A 12097-nucleotide genomic window follows, 5' to 3' on the forward strand; every position below is an offset into this window, starting at 1 on the left:
TGTGAGCCGTCACAGGTATAAAAGTAAACAAAACAGTACAAGGTAAATAGAATAGTACTTGCATTAAACTTAAACAAAAGAGTACAACAAAGCATTAAGAGGTAAAAACATTTGTCCATAGCCAGGTACAAGATTATTTTGACAAGGAGGCAAAGCACTTTAGACAGTAGTATCGGACGGGACGTAGTGTCTGCACGCGTCGTTAAGGACGCGTTGTTGTGCAAGGCAGAGCGGCCGGCCTATGGTGAGAGCGCATGATCCAGCGTCTCTATAGACGCGTAACCATGCATACAGGCGGCGCCAATGAAGAGACAGGAGGCGTGTCCATACAGTGCTGAAGTGTTAGGAGTACCATAGACTACAGCGCATGCGCTAGCGTCGCTAAGGACGCATAAACAGCCAAGGGGGCAGCGTCAGGAGGCGTAACTCCATAGCGCTGCCATGCTGGGGAAAACAGGCACTTGGGTGCATGCACTGGCGTTGCTAAGGACACGTCGCCAAGGAGGTAACCAATAGGAGAAACAGGGGCCTGTTTAGCTCACGAGTGGTAACAGGAATACTATTGATAATAATAAGATCAAGTTTATAAATGGCTGGACGGTGCATACGTACAGCACATAAAAATATATAAGCTGAAACTAGAACCGAGCATAAAATATAAAAAGTGGTGTATGTGAAACAAGTAGCAGCTTTTCACAGACAATGCTCATGATGGGGTCCTCAAAAATATAAATAGTTAAATGAATCAAAAAATATATAATAAAATAATATAAACACCCGCATTGTCTGTCTAATCCATTGTGTGCAAGAATTTGCTAACCCACAGAGATAATATAATATAATATAGATATATTAAATAAATATTAATAATAATAAACATTAAATATGCAAAGGACCAAGGATAAATAGATATATATAAATACATATAATAAAATAGATAACTCAATATATAAATATATAAACACATAGGTGTATGTATAAAAAAACCGTAGTAAAAAAAAGGGGAACCCGGTGCTAAAAATTGCACAATTTTCAGTGTAGAACCGGCCATTTTTTGCACATCTAACCACTGTCACTTTAAGCATTAATAACTCTGGGATGCTTTTAACTTTCATTTTGATTCCGAGATTGTTTTTTCGTGACATATTCTACTTTATGTTAGTGGTAAATTTTTGTCAATACTTGCATCATTTCTTGGTGAAAAATGCAAAAATTTGATGAAAAAATAGAAAATGTTTAACTTTGAAGCTCTCTGCTTATAAGGAAAATGAATATTCCAAATAAATATATATTGGTTCCACATATACAATATGTCTACTTTATGTTTGCATCATAAAGTTGACATGTTTTTACTTTTGGAAGACATCAGAGGGCTTCAAAGTAAAGCAGCAATTTTCCAATTTTTCACAAAATTTTCAAAATTGAAAATTTTCAGGGACCAGTTCAGTTTTGAAGTGGATTTGAAGGGCCTTCATATTAGAAATACCCCATAAATGATCCCATTATAAAAACTGCACCCCTCAAATTATCCAAAATGACATTCAGTAAGTTTGTTAACCCTTTAGGTGTTTCACAGGAATAGTAGCAGATTGAAGGAGAAAATTCAAAATCTTAATTTTTTTACACTGGGATGTTCTTGTAGACCCAGTTTTTGAATTTTTACAAGAGGTAAAAGGAGAGAAATCTACCTAAAATGTGTATCCCAATTTCTCTCGAGTAAGGAAATACCTCATATGTGTATGTCAAGTGTTCAGCGGGCGCAGTAGAGGGCTCAGAAGGGAAGGAGCGACAGTGGAATTTTGGAGAGTGAGTTTTTCTGAAATGGTTTTTGGGGGGCTTGTCACATTTAAGAAGCCCCTATGGTGCCAGACCAGCAATGAAAAAACAAAAAAAAAAAACATGGCATAATATTTTGGAAACTAAACCCCTCAATGAACGTAACAAGGGGTACAGTGAGCCTTAACACTCCACAGGTGTTTGATGACTTTTCGTTAAAGTTGGATGTGTAAAGGATAATTTTTTTCACTAAAATGCTAGTTTTCCCCCAAATAATTTTTTTTTACAAGGGGTAATAGGAGAAAATGCCCCTCAAAATTTGTAACCCCATCTCTTCTGAGTATGGAAATACCCCATGTGTGGACGTCAAGTGCTCTGCTGGCAAACTACAATGCTCAGAAGAGAAGGATTCACATTTGGCTTTTGTAAAGCAAATTTTCCTGAAATGGTTTTTGGGGGGCATGTCGCATTTAGGAAGCCCCTATGGTGCCAGCATAGCAAATTACAAATTTTGGGGGGCTTTTTTCCTATTTTCCCTTGTGAAAATGAAAAATTTAGGGTAACACCAGCATTTTAGTGAAAACTTTTTTATTTTTTTTTCCATTTTTTCATCCAACTTAGAAGAATTTTCATTAAACACCTGTGGGGTGTTAAGGCTCACTATACCCCTTGTTACATTCCGTGAGGGTGTAGTTGCAAAAATGGGGTCACATGTGGGTATTTATTTTTTAGCGTTTATGTCAGAACCGCTGTAATATCAGCCACCCCTGTGCAAATCACCAATTTAGGCCTCAAATGTACATAGAGCGCTCTCACTCCTGAGCCTTGTTGTGCGCCCGCAGAGCATTTTACGCCCACATATGGGGTATTTCCGTACTCAGGAGAAATTGTGTTACAAATTTTTTATTTTTTTTTTCCTTTTACCGCTTGTGAAAATAAAAAGTAGGGGGCAACACCAGCATGTTAGTGTAACATTTTATTATTTTTTTTTACACTAACAGGCTGGTGTTGCCCTGAACTTTTCCTTTTCAAAAGGGGTAAAAGGAGATAAAGCCTCCCAAAATTTGTAGTGCAAATGCTCCCGAGTACGGAAATACCCCATATGTGGCCCTAAACTGTTTCCTTAAAATACGACAGGGCTCCGAAGTGAGAGAGCGCCATGCGCATTTGAGGACTACATTAGGGATTGCATAGGGGTGGACATAGAGGTATTCTACACCAGTGATTCCCATACAGGGTGCCTCCAGCTGATGCTAAACTCCCAGCATGCCTGGACAGTAAGTGGCTGTCCGGAAATGCCGGGAGTTGTTATTTTGCAACAGCTGGAGGCTCCGTTTTGGAAACACTGCCGTACAATACTTTTTCATTTTTATTGGGGGGGGGGGGGGGGCAGTGTAAAGGGGTGTATATGTAGTGTTTTACCCTATTATGTGGTATATTGTAGTGTTTTTAGGGTACATTCACACTGGCGGAAGTTTACAGTGAATTTCCCGCTATAAGTTTGCGAAAAATTTGCCGCAGCTTAAACTTCCAGCAGGAAACTTATTGTAAACCCGCCAGTGTGAATGTACCCTGTACAATCATATGGGGGGGGGGGGGGGGGGGGGCGCAAACCTCCAGCTCTTTCAAAACTACAACTCCCGGCATGTACTGACAGACCGTGCATGCTGGGAGTTGTACTTTTGCAACAACTGGAGGCACACTGGTTGGAAAACCTTCAGTTAGGTTCTGTTACCTAACTAAGTATTTTCCAACCAGTGTGCCTCCAGCTGTTGCAATACTACAACTCCCAGCATGTACTGATCGCCGAAGGGCATGCTGGGAGATGTAGTTATGCAACAGCTGGAGGTACGCAACTACAACTCCCTGCATCCCGAGACAGCTGTTTGGGCATGCTGGGATTTGCAGTTTTGCAACATCTGGAGGGCTACAGTTTAGAGACCACTGCACAGTGATCTCCAAACTGTGGCCCTCCAGATGTTGCAAAACTACAAATCCCAGCATGCCCAGACAGCAAACAGCTGTGTGGTTATGCTAGGAGTTGTAGTTTTGCAAGATCTAGAGGGCCACAGTTTAGTGATCACTGTGCAGTGGTCTCTAAACTGTAGACCTCCAGCTGTTGCAAAACTGCAAATCCCAGCATGCCCAAACAGCTGTCTGGGCATGCTGGGAGTTGTAGTTTTGCAACATCTGGAGGGCTACAGTTCAGAGACCACTTTATAGTGGTCTCAAACTGTAGCCCTCCAGATGTTGCTAGGCAACTCACCGGCTTCCGTAGGATCCAGGAAGCCAGCCGCACAACATTGCCGCTCGCTGATCACCGCTGCCGATCGCCTCCCGCAGCCGCCGCTGATGGGTAAGTGGATCTCTGGCGTCAGTCCTCCTCGTTTCCCCGTTCTGCCCCGCCACCTCACTCCTATGCCTCCAGGGGGATTGTGGGTGCCTTGGACAACCCAGATCCCCCTTATATTCCGGGTCACCCGTATGACCAGGAATAGCTGCAAGTCGCTGGTGTGAATTCACCGGCGATTTGCGGCGATCACCGACATTGGGTCTGATGACCCCCCTGGGCATTTGCGCGGGGTGCCTGCTGATATTGGTCACCCCGGTCCGGTCCCCACCCGGCGCGTGTCGGGGACCGGAATTCCCATGGACATACGCGTACGTCATGGGTCCCTAGTTACCAGGGTGTCATGACGTAGCAGTACGTCAAGGGTCCTTAAGGGGTTAAAACTCTGTTAGGACAAATGGATATTTTTTCTGTGATCGTTTTAATGCATTATTAGTGCTTTAGAGTTTGAGGTGGGATTCACACATGTGGGGGATTTTATCATTGTGTTTACAAGTTTCTTTTGGTTGTGGGGCCCTGCAGCAGTTGTCTCCGCAGCAATGTGGCATCACAACTACATGAAGTGTAGAGACAGTTACTTCTGGCCCCATTCTCTGTGTAGTGCTGGCACTGAACAGCTGATCAGTGGGGGTGGCAGGTGACAGCACCCCTCCAATCAACTACTGATGGCCTGACCTGTGGATAAGCCATCAATAATATTTCCCTGGAAAATATGGCATAAAATAACAATAACTCACCGAATGGTAAGCTCTGAGCATTTAGCCAGTCGTTTTCTGGCACTTTTCAGTCCTGTATAAATTTGTCCCATCTCCATGGCTCCCTCCAATCCGACAACTTCTAACCGCTTATCGCTAAGATCTGTTGTTGTAAGAGAAAATGTTTTTATTCTTATAAGCCTTTTCTGTTCCAATCATTTACTTATTTTTTTATATTCTTAAAATATGTATGTATAATATAGTAATATTTAAAAATGATATAATTATAGTTCATATGAAGTTTTTACTCTCACCTTGAACGCATGACTTTAGGGCCTCTGGATCAGTGATAGCTTCAGGCAGATTCTGACTTGAAGCATTTCGAGGTTCACCCAAAGGTTTCCTTGTCTCTCCCCACAGATTGGAGCCACCATGCATACTGGGAATATTAATAACAGCAATGCCTTCAAGGGACACTGAACTAAGATCCAGGGGGGACCCACAGCACTGTGACAGATACAAGAACATTTACAATGTTATGTATGTTGTTAAAGATAACATTTTACACTATATAAAAGTGTACAAAACTTTGTCCTTTATAGGGATACCAGCCTATGTTTGATACTCATTACATTGGATAGATAGTCCATTTATATGGCTGTGATTTTGTTTATTGTTTTTGGGCAATCCTCGGGGCTCATGTTGGTATTGACCAATATATTTCATCTCTCATACTATACAACGTAGTGTACATTTTTCTATTATGCCTGCACTGGGTGAGGTTGGGGGCCTGACCAGACGCTCTTTGCTCTAATGTATACATACTGTATCGTTCCATACATATATTATTTTTATGCTATACACGTTTTATATACCGTATGTGGGTATACATTTTTAATAACATGTTTATATATATATATATACACTTTCATAATTTATGGTGTATTTTCACGTTCACTTTTTATCTATTACATTTATTTATACCTTTCACATCTTTACATATTCAATTCAGGTTCTTTAGTAATGTAATAATTAGGTATATTCTGTTTCATTTTTAACACCTTTAACACTTTTCTAATTATAATATCTTCATATACACATTCATCTTTTTACATCATACATTATAATTTTATTGTCTTTTATTTACTATATTTCTTTTATAGTATAGGGACCAGGTATTCTTTATGAATGCGTCGTGATAGGACATTCTGGACTTAAAGAGTACCTGTCACCAAACTTTTAATATATTGTTCCTTATGTAATTATAAGACACTTTGCTAATTACTTGCTGTTAAAATTCTCAACCTTTATATGTTTTTAATGTGATTGAAAAAACAGCCACTAGGTGGCTCTGTTCTGTTCCCTGCCACAAAAACAGTTAGTTTGGTCTCCTCCCAGCCTGGCAGGAGACCAAACTCAGAAAATGCGGGCATGGCGAGGCACAGCTCTCGCAGGCTTCAGTGACGTTGTGCCTGCTGGGGAACGCCCACTTTCTCCTGCTGGGAGCTCACACGATGTGAGCAAGGGGAAAGGTTTCAAACAAAGCTTTTTAAAGATCAGAATTTTTTTTTTTAAAGGCAAGAGGGGTGTAAGGAGTAGTTAGGTAATATAATCTGAGTTAGTTTAGAAAATATGGTTGTGTCGCCGTGTGCCACAACAGGGTACAGTTAACCAATTTTCTATATATGTGCTGATGTGCCTTTTGTCCATATAAACGCGCCATAATAGGGCATTCTGGTCCTTAAGCTATTACTTACGCATGCACGGCGCACTTGGGAATTGAGGATCTTGTAGTACCATACAGCGCCGTTCTGCATAGGAACATCCCTTAGGTTGACGTGTGTGCACAACAGGTTGGAAGTCACCTGGAGTGACGTGGGGCTCCAGTGGGACACGTGTGTCCGTACCTGCTTGACACGACTTCTCGGTTTGACTTTAGCTATTGCTAATCCCTATGAAGCATATCTATTATTGCACCACACCCTCCTTCTCATATATCCTATGTTCCCGTAGTTGACAGCCTTTATTTAACAGTTTGCCTTCTAAAATCTCTTCATGTTTTACATAGGCTACTTACACACTGCCGATATACTCTGTCCTGTTAAGGGTCTGTTAGGCTCTTTTTTGCGCTTAACGGACCCTGAACGGGTTGGAGCACAATGGGCACCGCTGGGTCTCAAATTATCCCATTGACTTTGCATGGGGTCCCCTCTTGTTGTAGTATGGCTCAATTTAAGTATCAAGTGTTCTTAGCATCAGTGTTGGTACAAATTGTAGTCTATATTAACCCCTTAAGGACCAGGCCCATTTTAGGACCAGGCCAATTTAATTTTTGCATTTTTGTTTTTTCCTCCTTGCCTTCTAAAAATCATAACTTTTATATTTCCATCCACAGACCCATATGAGGGCTTGTTTTCTGCATCACCAATTTTACTTTTGTAATGACATCACATTTTACCATAAAATGTACTGCGCAACCCAAAAAATTTATGTGGGGAAACTGAAAAGAAAAAAGCAATTTAGCAAATTTTGGAAGGTTTTGTTTTCACGCTGTACACTTTAAGGTAAAAGTGACATGTTTCCTTTATTCAGTGGGTCAACACGATTAAAATGATACCTATATTATATACTTTTCTATAATTGTACCGCTTTAAAAAAAATCTCAAACTATTTGAACAAAATTAGTATGTTTGAAATTCCGTATACAGGGCGGTATGAGGGCTCAGTTTTTGCGCCGTGATCTGTAGTCTTTATGGTACCACTTTTGCTTAGGTTTTATTTTTTATAATTTTTTTATTTTTTTCTTGGAACAAAATGTAAGAAAAATTTTTTTTACGTTAAATGGGAAAAATTGATGATTTACATTTTTATTGGGGGGGGGAGGGGATTTTTCCAATTTTTTTACTTTTTCTAACATTTTATTTTACACTTTAATAGTCCCCATAGGGGACTATTTATAGCAATCATTTGATTGCTAATACTGTTCAGTGCTATGCATAGGGCATAGCACTGATCAGTGTTATCTGCTATCTTCTGCTCTGGTCTGCTCAATCTCAGACCAGAGCAGAAGACCCCTGCAGATGGCCATTATGCTGGATGATCGGATCCCCGCGGCAGCACTGCAGACGATATGATCATCCATTCAAAGTACCGCACTACCGCAGATGCCGTGATCTGTACTGATCACAGCATCTGATAACAGCCGAGATGTGCTGTGCATGACGCGAGCATCAGTCCGATGCTCATGGCCATGACGGCGTGTAAATGTACGTCATGGTGCGTTAAGTACCACGGCACCATGACGTACATTTACGTCAATAGTCATTACGTCAATAGTCATTTCTGTACTTGGATGTGCATCACTTTAGTGTTTTTCCCTTTCCCCCTTTTTTGGTTACTTGCCCCTAACCAGGCAGCATGAAACAGTGACTGGTTCCCTTATCACAATCAGCTCTGTATCTAGGCCCAGGACAGCATGTTATCAGATTTGGCTGGAGACAGGATTACGGTATGTTTTTTTTTTTTTTTTGGGGCAGCTTGGGACAGGATTACAGCATGTTTTTCTTTCTTGTGGTAAGGCCATCCCCTCCGGGAAGGGGGTGGCCCTACCACAAGACAGAGCTGCCTCACCTTGCTGCCCTGCACTCACGATGTAGCTGTCATTGGCACAGTGGTACCCCTGGACTAGTCAGGAGCCATGCAGAATTATTTTATTTTATTTATTTTTATAAAGTTTGAATCTTGTGGCCATCATTAGAGTAGGGAAAGATCTGTCATTCACACCTGGTGGACTGTTCCAATGACTAGGAGCCTCATTTCTCGATAAAGCAACTATGATTTTTCTAAAATGGTTAAGCAATTTAGAGTGATTCAGAAATCATTGTAATTAGGGAGCCAGTCAGCATTAGATGTTTCCTGTGGTTCAGGCAGCGTGAAACTAGTGAATGTTCCCTATACCAAACAATGCTGCATTCAATTTACCTACATGTAGCATGTGTAAGAATCTGGATTCTTAAAGGGGTATTCCAGGCAAAAGCTTTTTTATATATATCAACTGGCTCCGGAAAGTTAAACAGATTTGTAAATTACTTCTATTAAAAAATCTTAATCCCTCCAATAGTTATTAGCTTCTGAAATTTTCTGTCTAACTGCTCTATGATGATGTCATGTCCCGGGAGCTGTGCATGATGGGAAAATTTCCCCATAGGAACTGCACAGCTCCCGGGACGTGAGTCATCAGAGAGCAGTTAGACAGAAAACAACAACTCAACTTCAGAAGCTAATTCAGAAGGATTAAGATTTTTTAATAGAAGTAATTTACAAATCTGTTTAACTTTCTGGAGCCAGTTGATATATAAAAAAAAAGTTTTTGCCTGGAATACCCCTTTAATACAACTATGTGCATGAGCTGTAAATCAGTAAAAGATGGTAATAAAATATAACTTTAATGTTATTTATATATAGGCACCTACAGTAATTTCTATATAAACATTCCAAGTTTTTTAAGGGGTATTCCACAACTTTAAAGGGGTTTCCCACCGTTCATGAAAATGGATTTGTCATCGGACATGCATGCCACCTCTACATTTAATCTCTACTTGCCAGACAAAGAAAGTCAATTACAGTGCTCAACTATCTTCATCTGACTCATAGATTTAAAGGGAGCAGAAGAGTGCATGTCAGACTGCTGCTCCAGTTAAAAGGGAGAAACTCAGAGTAGATAAGTGATGAATGTTCTTTATAGCAAAATCCCTTTAATATTGATCACCTGCCTCCTGGCATTGTACCTTCTGGCACCCCCACCAATCAGCTTATTGAAGGGGCAGTGGCATTCTAGCAGGCACAGTTTTCTGCATTTTGCACTGGCTGTGCCTGGTACAGCTCAGTCGCATTTATATAAACTAAAAATAATCCAAGTTTTAGGGGGCGCATGCGCGCGGCTTACCGGAAGAGACGTGGGTGATGTAAGCTCCGCGCCAGTCTCACCTATCTAAGCCCTATTCAGCGCCCTAAAGGCTCCACACGCTGTGGCTTCAGTGCTAACTGGACCTGGTCATGCCCAGGAGGCAGCGGTCACGAAATAAGAACCTTTCACAGCGTCTCTCTCAGTCCATTCCGGACTTTTTCAGAGCCTCCCCGAAACCCAATATGGCGACGGCGGCAGCGTCCTCCCCACACTGCTCTGATATGGCGTCCGATGAGGAGGGGGAGCCGGACCTGGCGCAGATGTCCCCGGCAGATATGTTTCGCCAGATCAAACAAATGTTCCAGTCGGAGCTCAGAAAAGCTGTCTCAGACTTCGCAGCGCAACTCCAAGATCTAGGCCAGAGAGTCTCCGACAATGAAACTAAACTGGACGATTTAGCGGAGGCCGCGGAGTCTGACCGTCGGGACATTGACCTACATGCGGCCAAGCTTGATGCTATCGACCTCAAACTTGAGGATCTGGAGAACCGCTCCCGCAGAGCCAACATTCGCATTCGGGGACTACCTGAGTCGGAGACTAACCTGAAATCTGCGGTTGATGCGATGTTCCAGGCCCTACTGCCACAATATGAGCCTGAGCTTCTCCGTATGGATCGTGTCCACAGAGCCCTAGGTCGCCCGAGATCTTCTGAAATGCCGAGGGACGTGGTCCTCCGCCTGCACTACCCGGAGGTGAGAGATCCCCTACTCTTCGCTGCCCGCAACTTGACAGCACTACCTGGCATGCCCGCTGAAGTGCGCCTCTACTCGGACTTATCCCCGTCCACGCTAGAACGGCGCAGGACATTCCGCCACATCACGCTGGCCCTGGTCCGGGAAGGGGTGAAGTATAAATGGGGATTTCCATTCTCCCTCATCTGCCAACTTAAGGGGCGCCCCTACCAGTTTCGCTCCCTGTCTGAGGCCCAAACTGCCCTCACTAAAGAGGGTATCCCCTGGACTGCCCCAGAACAGCCTCCTGCGACCGACTTACCTCGACGGGGTCCCCGACCCTCCAAGTCTTGGACCAGCGTCCCCTCGACCCAGCGTAAATCACAGCGATGCCTGGGGATGGCCCCGGATGGCTGACTCGCCGTTGCAAGTGACCCCCTCTCACCTGGCACCCTGAAGCCACCGACCCTGGAAGGGCTGGTGTGACCGGACTGATGTGTCCTTCGTTTCCTTCGATAGATGGAAGTAGGCGGAGCCGCCATATTATACGGCTTCGCTTTCCAGTTTGACTTTTTTCTGTTTGTTCGTTGTTTTGTTTGTGGTTTGATGTTGTTCGTTTTTGTTAGTCAGTGGGTCCATGTGTTCTATGGTTGTTCCGTCTCTGCGTGTTTGTCCCGTCTCCGCATTGCCTGGTCTTCCGTTTTATGTGTAAGATAATTTCCCATAATGTCAGGGGATTTAATTCCCCCCCCAAACGGAGGAAAGCTTTCATCGATTATAGATGTTACCGCCCTGATATAATTTGCATTCAGGAGACTCATTTCTCCCAGTCCTCCTGCCCTAGCTTCCTCCATCCCCAGTACTCCCGGTTCTATGTCTCTTCTTTTGTTTCCAAAAGCAGGGGAGTAATGATTTGTTTGAAAAATACGTTGCCATTCGAGGTGACCCGCGTTCATACAGATTCCGAAGGCAGGTATGTCTTGCTGTTGGGCACCCTGTACGGTAAGCAGTTCTGTCTACTTAACTCTTATGCTCCTAACTCTTCTCCTATTTCATTCTTTCTTTCTCTCTGCTCTTTACTCCTATCATACTCTTATGATGTTCTGGTGTGGGCGGGCGATTTTAATTTTGTCTATGATGGCGTCCTGGATAGGTCCTCTCCTAGTCCCTTAGGTCGATCTAGAGCATTGCAGAAAAGGTTGGTCTCGGCCTTCCACTCACTTCAACTCGCGGACGCCTGGAGGGAGCACAATGGTCAGTCGAGGGGGTATTCTTACTATTCATCCTCCCAGAAAAATTACACTCGCATAGACTGGCTACTTCTCAACACCTCTACTTTACCATGCCTCCTGTACGCGAGACACATTGCCTCTCCCTGGTCTGACCATGAGATGGTATGTGTAGAGCTGGATCTCATAGGTGGTCCTACCACACCTTTTACCTGGAGACTTAACGAGTCTATGCTGACTAACCAGACAGTTAAACGTTCTCTTACAGCTGATCTCACATCCTACTTCTCCACCAATGCTACTCCGAATTCAAACCCGATCTGGGTATGGTCTGCCCACAAAGCCTTCATTAGGGGACGGCTCATATCGTTAGCTTCATACATGAAAAGAGGTCGCTCCCACCTTCAACA

At 43.0% G+C, this 12097-nt stretch overlaps 1 protein-coding gene across 3 annotated transcripts in view; it reads right to left on the bottom strand.

The window, feature by feature from the left end:
- The window catches only part of DGKA (diacylglycerol kinase alpha), a 218334-nt gene that overhangs the window by 2253 nt on the left and 203984 nt on the right, over positions 1-12097 (bottom strand). For all 3 annotated transcript variants that reach the window (XM_056562349.1, XM_056562351.1, XM_056562350.1), the window contains 2 exons: positions 5136-5328; positions 4864-4984 (listed from right to left, as the gene is read on the bottom strand). In XM_056562349.1, the coding sequence (XP_056418324.1) occupies positions 4864-4984; positions 5136-5328 (314 nt within the window). The remainder of the gene's footprint in view (positions 1-4863; positions 4985-5135; positions 5329-12097) is intronic.

This window comes from Hyla sarda, chromosome 2, assembly GCF_029499605.1.
Source record: "Hyla sarda isolate aHylSar1 chromosome 2, aHylSar1.hap1, whole genome shotgun sequence".
Taxonomy (NCBI): Eukaryota; Metazoa; Chordata; class Amphibia; order Anura; family Hylidae; genus Hyla; species Hyla sarda.